Source organism: Uranotaenia lowii, chromosome 2 (assembly GCF_029784155.1).
Source record: "Uranotaenia lowii strain MFRU-FL chromosome 2, ASM2978415v1, whole genome shotgun sequence".
Lineage (NCBI taxonomy): Eukaryota > Metazoa > Arthropoda > Insecta > Diptera > Culicidae > Uranotaenia > Uranotaenia lowii.
The window spans coordinates 375685959-375697961 of NC_073692.1; the positions used below are offsets into that span (position 1 = coordinate 375685959).

The 12003-nt window shown below is 40.2% G+C and overlaps 2 protein-coding genes across 2 annotated transcripts; both read left to right on the forward strand.

Moving 5' to 3' along the window:
- Positions 1-602: 602 nt before the first annotated feature.
- LOC129748097 (peptidyl-prolyl cis-trans isomerase-like 1) lies at positions 603-1309 on the forward strand. The gene is made up of 2 exons (XM_055742573.1): positions 603-787; positions 844-1309. The coding sequence occupies exons 1-2, from the start codon at positions 705-707 to the stop codon at positions 1289-1291; spliced, it is 531 nt and encodes a 176-aa protein (XP_055598548.1). The 5' UTR covers positions 603-704; the 3' UTR covers positions 1292-1309.
- Positions 1310-2723: 1414 nt separating this feature from the next.
- Positions 2724-11533, forward strand: LOC129748096 (sorting nexin-14-like). The gene is made up of 7 exons (XM_055742572.1): positions 2724-3061; positions 3128-3260; positions 3323-4184; positions 4244-4514; positions 4576-4818; positions 10757-10941; positions 11023-11533. Exons 1-7 carry the CDS (start codon positions 2949-2951, stop codon positions 11439-11441), a joined length of 2226 nt encoding a protein of 741 aa, XP_055598547.1. The 5' UTR covers positions 2724-2948; the 3' UTR covers positions 11442-11533.
- Positions 11534-12003: the final 470 nt, after the last annotated feature.

Sequence of the window (12003 nt, forward strand, 5' to 3'; positions counted from 1 at the left end):
CAAAACGATAGAGTACCGCGTCTAAGGAACAATGATTGGACATGAGACGGGAAAATATACGAATAAAATCCCGACTCAGGTCCAACCTATTGAACCAGGGTTTAAGGCTTACCTTTGGGATAATCGAGTGGAGCCACCGACCATCCTCATCCTCGTCCCATTTGCGCTGCCAGTTGACAAGAGAATTCCCTCGTACCAAGAAGTAGAATTCGTTGAAGACGATTTCACGTGGATACGTGTCGCCTTCCGTCGCCCCCACCTTTGCCATAGAGTTTCGAATTGTTTTGAAATATTCTCCGTTAATTTTGGCTAGGATAAAATAAAATAAAAACAATTTTTACTCAGAAAGTTTAGGACGTTTTTAGAGGTAAAATATAAAATTTATCGGAAATTTGAGCTTCGCAACATGTTTTTTTTTTCAACATTTATTAAATTATGTTTATTCTGATTCCTTTTTCAAAGTTTCGGAATGTTTTTTATGTTTTGACCACAGTGCGTTGTTCTATTTTTCAGATTCCAGTTTCAAAACGTTCCTGTTTACTTTTTATGTTGCACGTTTCATGGTGTGAGAATTTTTTTTACCGCGCTCAACGCTCAACAAATTCTGTTCTTACTACCTACGCAGCGCAGGAAGTAAACAACGCTGGCACTCGGAGGATTATTTCAAATTTTAAATTGATTGCCCAACAGTAAAACGTTTAACGATGCTCGCCATTCAAACGCCCACAACTTCCGCTGGAATCCCGGACAAACTGTGGCAGCCCAACTTTGTCACATTTGAAACATCGTAAGTAAACTTGTTTGAATTTTATTAAAATGTCTAACATAAACATTTCTTTTAAGGATGGGCGAAGTCTGTATCGAGCTGTACTGGAAGCACGCTCCCAACACCTGTCGGAACTTTGCGGAGCTCGCCCGGCGAGGTTACTACAATGGGACCATATTTCATCGGATCATTCGAGACTTCATGATTCAGGGTGGGGATCCCACGGGAACCGGTCGAGGCGGGCAATCCATCTATGGGCCATCGTTTGCCGATGAGATAAGCGCCGATCTAAAGCATACCGGTGCCGGAATACTTTCGATGGCCAATTCCGGACCGGACACGAATGGGTCCCAGTTTTTCATCACCTTGGCGCCGACCCAGTGGCTTGATGGGAAACACACGATTTTCGGGCGCATTTACTCGGGAATGCAAACGGTCAAGCGCATCGGGCTGGTGGAGACGGATAAGAACGATCGTCCCGTGGAACAGGTGAAGATTTTGAAGGGAAAGGTAGAGAAATACTAATAGATTAATTTTGACGAATATAGTGTACTTTTAACATTTATTGGGAGAACGAAAAGAACATAAATTCATCAATAGATGTGTACATCTATAGATAAGTCGGAAAATTGGACATACACTGTTATAGAACCTAATTGAAAACACAATATGGCCCTCAGGATCATAGGTTGCACGTGCCAAAATCGTTAATTTTTAGGGTAATACCTCTGTGGTAATACCAACCGAATGAATCTTTCGACTTCATCTGGTGCCTAACTCAGTTTTATTTGATAATTTTTTCTTTTACTTTTTCGATTGAATGAAAAATGCTCAAATTCAAAAAATATTCTAAAAATTAATCACCCTGATTATTTTGAAAAGCGTTTCCCGAAATTATCATTTAATTCCTTGCACACCTGTGATCCTAATCGCTTAAATTTAAATTAATAAAGCATGTTTCGGATCAAATTTGAGGAAACCTTAATGGTGATGCATACATTCAGGGGTAAGACAATCAGAAATAATTGTTGATAACTTTTCACTAGATTTCGGCGAAAGCTGAGAATCATACGCATAAGGAGGGCTCGTAATATAGCTCAGTTGGCAAGTCAGTTTTTAGCAGATGTGCGCGAGTTCGAACTCATGTATAAACATCGAACACAGTAAGTAACGGATAAACTTTTCGATAGCTGTCCGTTAACTGCAACGTTGATGTTATCAAAAGCTTTCAACCAACTACCTACTTTTGCCACTTATGTTCCCAAAATTAGATCCAAATTCACCCCAGTTTTCGGTGTATTTTAGAGCGTTTCTCGTTATTTTACCCCTATATGTATGCACTGATTTTCACGATTTTAGGCTAGGGTACTATTCAAATATTACGTAACGTGTTTAAAGAGAGAGGGAGCGGGGGGTTTAAATATTTGTTACGCTTTATGGATTTTGGATATAAAATCTGAAACGAATGTGTTATACATCGGGGACAGATCCCCCTGATTGAAAATTGCGGTACGTAATATTTGAATGGGCTCTAGGCCATCGGAAAAGGAATAAAATCTGCATGATTGCAGTGATAAACTTGCTGAATTAGAACTGTACACTGATTTTTTTCATTTAAAGTGGCATTTCATTTGAAAAAGGGAATTAGTTTATCATTATTTTTCTTTCATTAATGTTTGTTGAAGAGACAGAATTAGACAGAAAAAACCTAAAATATAAAAAAATTGTTCTCAAACATTCCTTATTTTGCACATACTACTGTACTTTGATATCCTTTGATTCCAACTATAAGTTGGGGAAATAAAAAATTTTGTAAATGTTTTCGATTAATTTAAATATTGTAGTGACAACACTGCGGTTTGTTAATAAGAACAAAATTTGTAGACACACCGCGCAACATCCTTTGCGACGAGCAACAAAAAAGTGGGTGGTGCAACAAAAAAAATCCAAATTTGAATGTAAACAAAGGGTTTTCGGTCAGAATTTTTCTTCAAAATTATTCTATTTAGTGCGGAAAACAGTGTAAAGGTTGAATTTGATCATTAATTCCGTGCTATGCTATTGCGGTTAGCTACCGTTTATCGATGCATTAAAAAGGGATAACAATCCTTAGTGGTGAAAACAGTACTTATCGGGAAAACATTCCGCCCTAGAAAAACAAAATACAAGGGCAGCTTCTAATATGTTTCTGTACCACATCAAGGAAGTGCTGCTGAAGTTCTATCAGGATGATGTGGCTCGTATCGTAGCCCTGGTAGTTTTTATTCTGTCCATAGTGATTGGCTTTTACGTGAGGTATGCTAAAATAACAGTTTTTCAAGATTGAAACACATTGTAATCAATTTTTTTTTTCTGTTTTAGCTCAATTTTAGGTTTGACAATTTTGTTATTCTTCATTAATGGCTGTGCAGCAGCAGTTTTTACATTGAATCATAAGGATTCGGTTGGCCACTACCTTCAAAAGGTTAAAGATTTCCTAGGATACAAGGATTATGTAAATTTTTTTAAAATGAAATCTCAGTGGGAACAATTTTCAAATTATCTTTTTTATTTTAGAATCATCGTGGCAGTCTGGAATGTGACGTCTGTGGTAACGAGAAGTGTCCTCGACACAACCAGAAAACTTTAATCCACGAACCATGGAAGGGATTTTACATCGATCCGTCCCTGGACGATGCAACGGATAAATTTTTCTCCCACATCCTCAACACCTTTATCCGCAGCTGGTATCTGCAGGTAACACCCGACGAAGAGTTCCTGTTGAACATAAAAAGCAATCTACGGGATGGACTCTGCCGTTTGCTTATCCGAGCCAAAGAATTGGACGCTCCAACTATCATTACTACCCGGCTACTACCGACTTTCTTCATCCACTACGAAATCATCGCCAAGATGTTGCTCGTAGATCGAGTTCCAATGGATCGGTTAGCCAAAACTTTCCTCATCGACGAGTACCCAATTCATCCTGCTGTACTCAACCGACAGGCAGAGCTCACCTACCTTCGTGGGGTAGCTAAAGTTCTCATTCCCCGACTTTTCATCCAGGACAACTTAAAATGCAAAATTTTCTCCAACCTTATCAAAGAACTGTTCACCTTCTGGGTTTTACTTCCACTGATGGACGTTATTTCGGATCCAAACTTGATCAACCTCCTGGTGATTGCGGCCACCGATAAAAAATCCAAAGATTCTAGCGCGTTCAAAGCCAAATTGGCCACCACCCATCAGAAGGTTGAGATTTTGCGTGATTTCATCGAGCGCAGTCGTGAGAAAGTCGAATTTGGTGAGGAACCTGTAAGCTCTTCACTTTCAACTGGAGATGAATGTTTTCTGAAAGACCAAAACAAGTTGTACTATTTTATGACATTTTTGATAAAGGAAGGTGCTGTGGAACTTTTACGTTTCTACTTAGATGTTGGTCAGTTCTTAAAAAACTTTTAATTTTTTTCACACTCGTAACAACATTTTAAATTGCAGATATTCTCAACAAGGAGCTGGAAGATCCGCACATTACCACTGATCCGACCAAGCTCAGTTCGTTGCACCAGCAGTCAGAAAAGCTGCTGCAATTGTACCACAGCATGACCCGAGCCGATCCGGATGCCGTTGTGGTGGGATCGCTGAGCGAAGCCCACGAGCGTGTCAAACAACGGTTGGAGGAAAAGTGGCGTAAACATTTTGCCAAAACGTCCGAATACTTCGAGCTGGTCTACGGGACCCGGGAGATTAAAGAAGGTTCCGATAAGAGGTGACAATTTTAACAAAGATCCAAATGATAAAAATGATTATAATTTATTGACTCATTTAAGATCAACCGATGGGACCGGGTCCGGGATGAAGTTGAGTTCGAAGTTCAAGGAAGTGATCCGAGGTGCTGTCGATGGAGCCCCGATTGAAGCGACGGAAGCACCGACCGTTTGGGATGCGTTAAACGATGCCCAATCGATACCCAGCAACAATATCTACAGCTCGGTTACGCAGAAGTTGCGTAAGGAGAAGGGTCAGAGTTTGGACGCATTTATGGTCACCTTTATGCATTCCATCGAGCAGAGGTGAGTCAGTTTTGATTTCGAAATTTTGTTCATGATCAGTTAAGCCCTTATGCAAAAAGGATAGTTAGGATAGTTAACCAAAGTTTTAAAGGGAATTGCTTATTAAGGGCAACTCTTTAAGAAAAACAACAAAATTTTTACTTCGGCAGATCATTTAATTAAAAAAAATTATTAAATAATGGTATCTTGATGATTTTTCATAAATATCTTAAAGATTTGACATTGAAAAATTAGTATTGTCATTTAAGAAATATGGCATTGGCATTTGGATATAGGTGATATGAAAATTATATTGAAAAAATCTAACTTTGATATTTTAAACAGTGATTTGGAAATTTTCTCCGCGACTGCTGTTTTTAAATTAAATCAAACCAATATGTAAAAAAATACTTTCTCTAAAATACTTCTGGCAACGCTGCCGACAAAAGATGTTGTAGGAAATGATATAAGGAGTGTGGTAAAAGTTATTCAATATAATGATAGAAGTGATAGAATGTAAAATTGGAATCTTGGCAACACTTAGAATATCAAAAGACAGCGTTCATTCTTCGAAGATCCGCGAGCCGAAGGAAAACTTCTACTGATGATGAGCGAGAGAGATTGTGGTAGAGAGTAGAGTGTAGAGTTTTTAGAAGAAAAGAGAACACCGGGGCATACGATTAAAAAAAGAGTCATTAACAAACTAATTTGAGGAATGATGGATCGCTGTAAAATTTGATCCGAAATAAAATCCGAAAAATGAGGCGGAAAATGGCGGATATTGCGGTCGCTCTCGACAGATGTCGCGTTTAAAAACTGCACTGAACCTCGAAAATACCCAAACTTGAGAACTTTCCCCGCCAACCCGAATGAAACTCCCTCCCTACAGGTTTGGCTATTGGTGGCATACCTCAAAGTTAAGCTCTTAAAGGAGAACTTACCCCCCAAAATCTGATACCGCAATAAAATGAAAATCAAATTAAAAAAAAATTACCGCCAGGTACAGGAATCTATCCCATACCTGCAATGCCACTGCGATTACCATCTGAGGATGCTAACCGCTCGACCATCGGAGAGTTGTTGAGAGAGACAACTACATCAGCGTATATGCGAGACTTTCTGCGAATGAAGCGGGCATAAAAGTTTTCCCCCAAAAAAAAACAGTTCTCCGCTTTGAACTTACCCCCCAAACCTTAATCTGCCACGATGAGGTAATAGAATCAGATTCGCTTACAACAAAACCCCCCCCAAAAAATCAGTTCTCCGCTTGAAGGACAAGTTTGGCGTATTTGCAAGCTGTGATTTTTTCACAGACTTGAGTTGTCAATATTGAACTCAGGTTTGGGGGGTGGCAGTTCTCAAGTTTGGGTATTTTCGATTTTCAGTGTGGTTAGAACAGTGACAAAGAGTTGTTTTCGCGGCGAAATAGTAGTTTTTGTGCCTAGGCTCATTATTTTTTTTTCCAAAACATTAAACAGAAAAGAACTGTTCGGCTGATCACAGTGCCTTCAGTCGAGCATGCCCGTTACGCAAACAAGAAGAACTCATAGTGAAAACTAAATACGACATGCACATATCGTACCCGGCTGCCTGAAGAATGGTCGAAGAACGATCTGGAGCAAGGAGCTTCAGCAGTGTAGTTGTGGCCGGAATATCCGTAAATGAAAACAGTGTACCAAACGAAGAAAGACTACAGTGGACAAGTGACATAAAAAACGAAAAATTGATGAAAGAAAAAGAAGTGTTAAACATTACGAAAATCGAACAATTGTGCAAAAAACAAGAAAAAATGGAAGAAGTGAAAGAAGCAATAGATAAAAGTAAACAACAAATTAAAAAACTAGAAGATAGTCTCAAATCAGAGGATTCGCAGCCAATGTGTTCTTATTGCGTCACAACATAATACAAACAAGGGCGAAAATATTGGAAAATCACTTACGAAACTAACATGGACCGAGCTTGTTAAATCTCATGATTCTGAAAACTCGAACTCATCATCGCCCGAACTGAAGCACTAGCGTTGGACGAAGAAAAATAGAAAACTTTGGAAAGTCGGCTATCGAATATATCTTCCTTTACATCGAAAAGGCGTACGACAGGACTTAACGTAGACTTATCCTGAGCCTGAGCGAATATAGGAGGCAAAATGTCTAAATTTTGCACATCGTTCCTCAGCGAAAGAAAATTCCAAGTAAGCTTTAACCGAGTGAGTTCATCATAATTATCCTGGCAATTAATAATTATTTAGTCGATAAACAGTATCATCCCGAACGATGCTTTCATGGAATTCTTCGTAGATGATACTACAATTGGCGTAGCTAGCCCTAATGGCAGATCGGTAACGCAAAAGCTACAGGAGATCTTGAAACAGATCGACGACTGGACCTTATCAAACTACGACGTCGCCGACATCAGCAACTATTAACATTGAACGGCAATGAAATCGAATTTTTTCGATTCCATAAATTCTTGGGTGTCTGGATAGATTCACGCCTCAATTTCGCCAAAATATAGACTGTACTTCCTTTTTTTCAAACTGGATTGGTTTGGTATCACTCGCCGAAGGCGGTCGCGTTTTTATCGCTTGCTAGTGCAAAAACAATAGAGTTAAAAAAAGTGGTCAAAGTTGTGAAGTTAGTGGTAGAAGTGCGATTATAATTAGACCGTGGGTGCAATATCACACGAATGGAAAAGGAGTATTCCTTCCAGACAGTCGGATGCATCCGGATTAAATCTACCGCAACGGCCGGTGGATCCTTTTAGAATCCCGAATAATTCGGATTTTGATTGCTGTTATCGGGGAACCAACTGATCCAGGTGACCACAATTTGTCGACCATCTGCATCCTGATCAAGGCAGACAGGCAGTACGGACGGAGTTTTATCCACGTTGCGATCGGCCATTGTTGAGATTGGAAATTTGGACCATCGCTGACACTCAAAAAATCATCGATTAAGATTTAAGAAACAAGTTTGTAACTTCTCATTTTTTCTCTTTTCCTAGCCTATCATTTTCACTTTATTATATTTTGAATTTTCAGTGCTTTGTTCGTATTTTGAAAACTCCGTTGTCCGTTTGTCTCCGTTGATAAAAATGGACGATGAGAATTTCACCTACGAGAATACAGAGCATTTGGAGGATACAGATGATGCTGGTCCCTCAAATGCGATCCATACTCAGGTGGGTGATAATTCTTCATCGCCCGCGGTTGAGAGTGGAACAACTCGGCTCCGAAAATACACAGCGGGCTCATCTCTCACTGAACCTTGGGTGGTTTTCATCCGGCCCAAAGTGAATGGTAAGCAACTAAAGTGGTACAGATCTGGCGAGGTGGCCCTCTGTATGTAGTATTACAAAAGTAAGTAACAAGCTGCGCGTTGTTGTGGCTGACCGGAAAGCCGCAAATTAAATTGTAGCCAGCAATTTCATTAACCTTGAGTACCGTGTCTACATCCCGCCTCGAGACGTAGAGACCGAGGGCGTGATCAGTGATGTTAACCTTCCAGATTTTTTTCTGGATCTTCCAGACTTTTGGACTTTTGCCAGACATTTTTTTAGATTTCCAGACTTTTGTCATTTCTTCCAGACATTTCCAGACTTTTGAGTTTCGACATGAATTTTCTGACAAAACAATCAAAATTTTATATTTTCGTTGCAAAATGGCAGGAAATGATTCGAATCTGTAATTCAAAAGCGAGGAATGCCACGAAAGTGGAAGTAAAACAGGAAGTAAAGCATAAAACGTGGTATCAGCCACCAACAGCATTTTTTCAGAAAAACCTTGCAAAATCCGGGCATGGATTTCAATTTTTCAAATCTAAAAACCGGGCAAAAACCGGGCAAAATTTAGGTGTTATTATATATAAAAGCAAAGAAAAAATGCAAAATAAATTAAATTAATATTTTATTCAAGCAATAAAACAATGCTCGGTTAGATTAATGTAATGGCAGACTCCCAACTACATTTTGAAACACTTAAATATTTAATGGTTTATAAAAGTAAATCAGCAAAATTATTTGAAACAACTGTTGAGAATTTCCATACCGTTAATCGATTTTGCTGAAACTTACTCAAAATCTTTGATCTTTTTTTTTGGTTTCTTTGTGAAAAAATCCGGGCAATATCCGGACTTTTTTCACGATATCCGGGCAACCGGGTCGGACCGGACTTTCTCGAAATTTGGCATCAAATATCCGGGCAAACCCGGATAAAACCGGGCAATCTGGCAAGCTTAGTATAGGATGATTATTATGAAGTAATAGTGTTATTCCCTAGACTGCAATATTGCGATCCGGCGACCTAAAAAAAAGGTCATCACCTATAAAGTTTGCCATCCAGACTATTCCAGACTTTTTCAGATATTTTTTCAAAATCTTCCAGACATTTCTCAAAAATAGTTGGCATCACTGGGCGTGATTACAGAGATGAGTCTCAAGGAGGAGTACATTAAATCCAACGGCGTGGGTAAGTTCAAGAGCCTTGATTCAACTCGATTGAAATCTTGGACTGTCGCCAACTCAGAACTATCACCGTCGTTAATGGAGATAAAATGTACACTCCTTCAGCTTCATTCCGTGTTACCTTCGCCGGTACCGCCCTTCCTCACTATGTCTTGATTGACGGAGTTTTGAGGCTTCCTGTGTTGCTCTTTGTGCCTCGCCCAATGGAATGCAAAAATTGCATAAAACTGGGGCACACAGCTTCCCATTGTTGCAGCAAGAAGCATCGCTACAACTGTGGGGAGGTTAATGAGGAAGGAGCGTGCTCAGCAATAGAGCAGAATGCGTCTATTGCGGGGGCTCTCCTCATGATATCTCTTTGTGTGTGGCATTCAAGAGCCGCTGGGATAAACAAAGGCGCTCTGTGAAGGAACGGTCAAAACATTCCTATGCCACCATTTTAAAAAGCGCGGCACTTCCGACCCAACCCGAATGCAGTAACATCTTCTCAGCGTTGTCAGTTCACAGTGAAGACACTGATTCCACTGATCAGGATAGACCCAGTCATTTTCATCGGAAATTCCCGGAAACGGTCAAAGCCTGCTCCTAAAATCCCCACATTTCCAAAAAAGTACCCTCAGTTAGCCCTGCAAAAACGATAAACAAAAACCATCAAGTTCGAGAAATGGCAGAACCAACGTCCCAAGCGGGAATGTTCAAGCTGGCTTATCAAGAGAATCATCCTTGAGTACCTGTGGAGAGTGACATGAAGCATGCGTAATCGAACATCTACGAATGAAAGTGAGGAATATTAACATAAATGGATATTTAACTTCGCACGGAAAGTCTGTCCTGATTCTAAACCTGTGCAAAAAATAATCCGGAATGTGCCTCCAGATGTGGCCTGGACTCCAGCTTTTCGATGGTCGAATACTCACCTGCTCTTATCGCATGCAAAAATTCAGCACCGGGAAATGATAAGATGAAATTTAACTTGTTGAAAGACCTTCCAGATAAAGAAAATTTAGCTTGCTAAATTTATTTCACCAATTCTTGGAGCATAACATTGTTCTCAAGAGTGGAGACAATTGGGAGTCTATCCAAAAGCCTGGGAAACCAGCGTCTGATCACAATTCGTACCGTCCAATAGCGACGTTGTATACGCAAATTGATGGAGAAAATGATTTGCGTACTTTTGTAGAAAAGAGAAGTGCTTACTATGCCCCGGGTGCTCGTTATGCCCTTATCTCCCATACATCAAGGAGAAAAAATTGAATTAAATACGATTTTTCACTTTTTCTATACATTAATTGTTGCAAATTTGTTACTTTATGAAAAGAAGGGTTAATGAATAACATTATATCAAAAATTTTACTGCCTTCTTGTATTTAAATTGTTCTTGCATTACAAAAGAAAATCAAAATAATAACATTTCGACGGAAAACATGGCTATTCTTGGCACTTACCCTTGAATTAATAACTAATCCATTACTAACTCACATTTAATTTGCCCTTCCAGCCCGGACATCGGCGAGGACGTCATTCAGCTGAAGGATTCCAAGGTGAAAAAGAAGTACAAGATACCGGGCCAGAGTGTTGTCTTTGGGGATCTGTTCGAGCAGAAGAAAGCTTCCAAAAACACCCACACCACCACCTTGCTTTCCCATAGCGTCCGTGGGCCGTCGCAGTGCTTAATCTACATTTGTAAGTACCCAACCCGGTCAACTTCTAGCATCTCATTGCGTTGCTTTCGAAAATAAAGTGGCTACCGTGTTCATTTTGCAGTGGTAAAAATCTTCAACGCCCCCTTGCTGATCGTCCGGCTGGCGTTGGCTTTCTGCTGCGTGTCCTGTCGAACGGTGGACACATTGATCCACACGGCCATCGCCAGGCTGCTGCGAGCTGGTCTCAAGGAAACCCGACTGGCCGTGCTCATAAACCTGCTGAGGGAGGTGATTTTCCTGAAAAAGCTGCCGGAACCGACCCCGGCCGAGCTGCTCCGTCGTCAGCAGGATGCCCGGAAGCGGCTGGAAGATTTGCGCGTCGGTCTCGGCAACGTGGTGGATGTGCTGCAGTCGCCGGTGTTGAACAAACATCTGATGTACTGTTTGTTCGACATTATCCTCGGCGAAATGTATCCGGAATTTGAGTGTCCTCCCACCTCAACAGCCTCGGTCACGGCCACGCCAATGGGGCGGGATTAAATGGTAGGGAGGTAGGTAAGTAGCATCAGGAAACTGGAAAAGGCTGACTGGCTAAATAAACATCGTCTAGATGGCTCTCTCTTCGAAGCAAAGCAGCAAATATTTACTTTCGCTTGTTTTCGGATTATATCACAAGATTTCCATGATGTTTTCCTAAGGGGCCGTTCAGATACCACGTGGACAGAAAAATGAGATTTTTGACACCCCCCCTTCCCCTCCGTGGACAAGCGTGGACATTTGGCTGATTAAAAAAAAAAGAAATAGCATTACCTGATATAAAATAATTTTAAAATTTATAAATTTCTTAGTTATCATATTTATTACTTGCTTTCAAGTATTTTTTTTTTATAATATCTTTATTTGAAACGGCTCATACCGTTTTAAGGAGCCAAATCCGTTTTTGGTTTTTTTACAATGGTCTGCTTAGCTTAACATTTTATGCTTGCTTTCGAGTAGTTTTGAATCGTTTAAACTTAAACTGGAAAGCTTTGTAATTTTGATATTCAAACAGTAAGTTTGTCCACGTGGACATGACCCAAACCCCTACCCCCCTCTCCGTGGA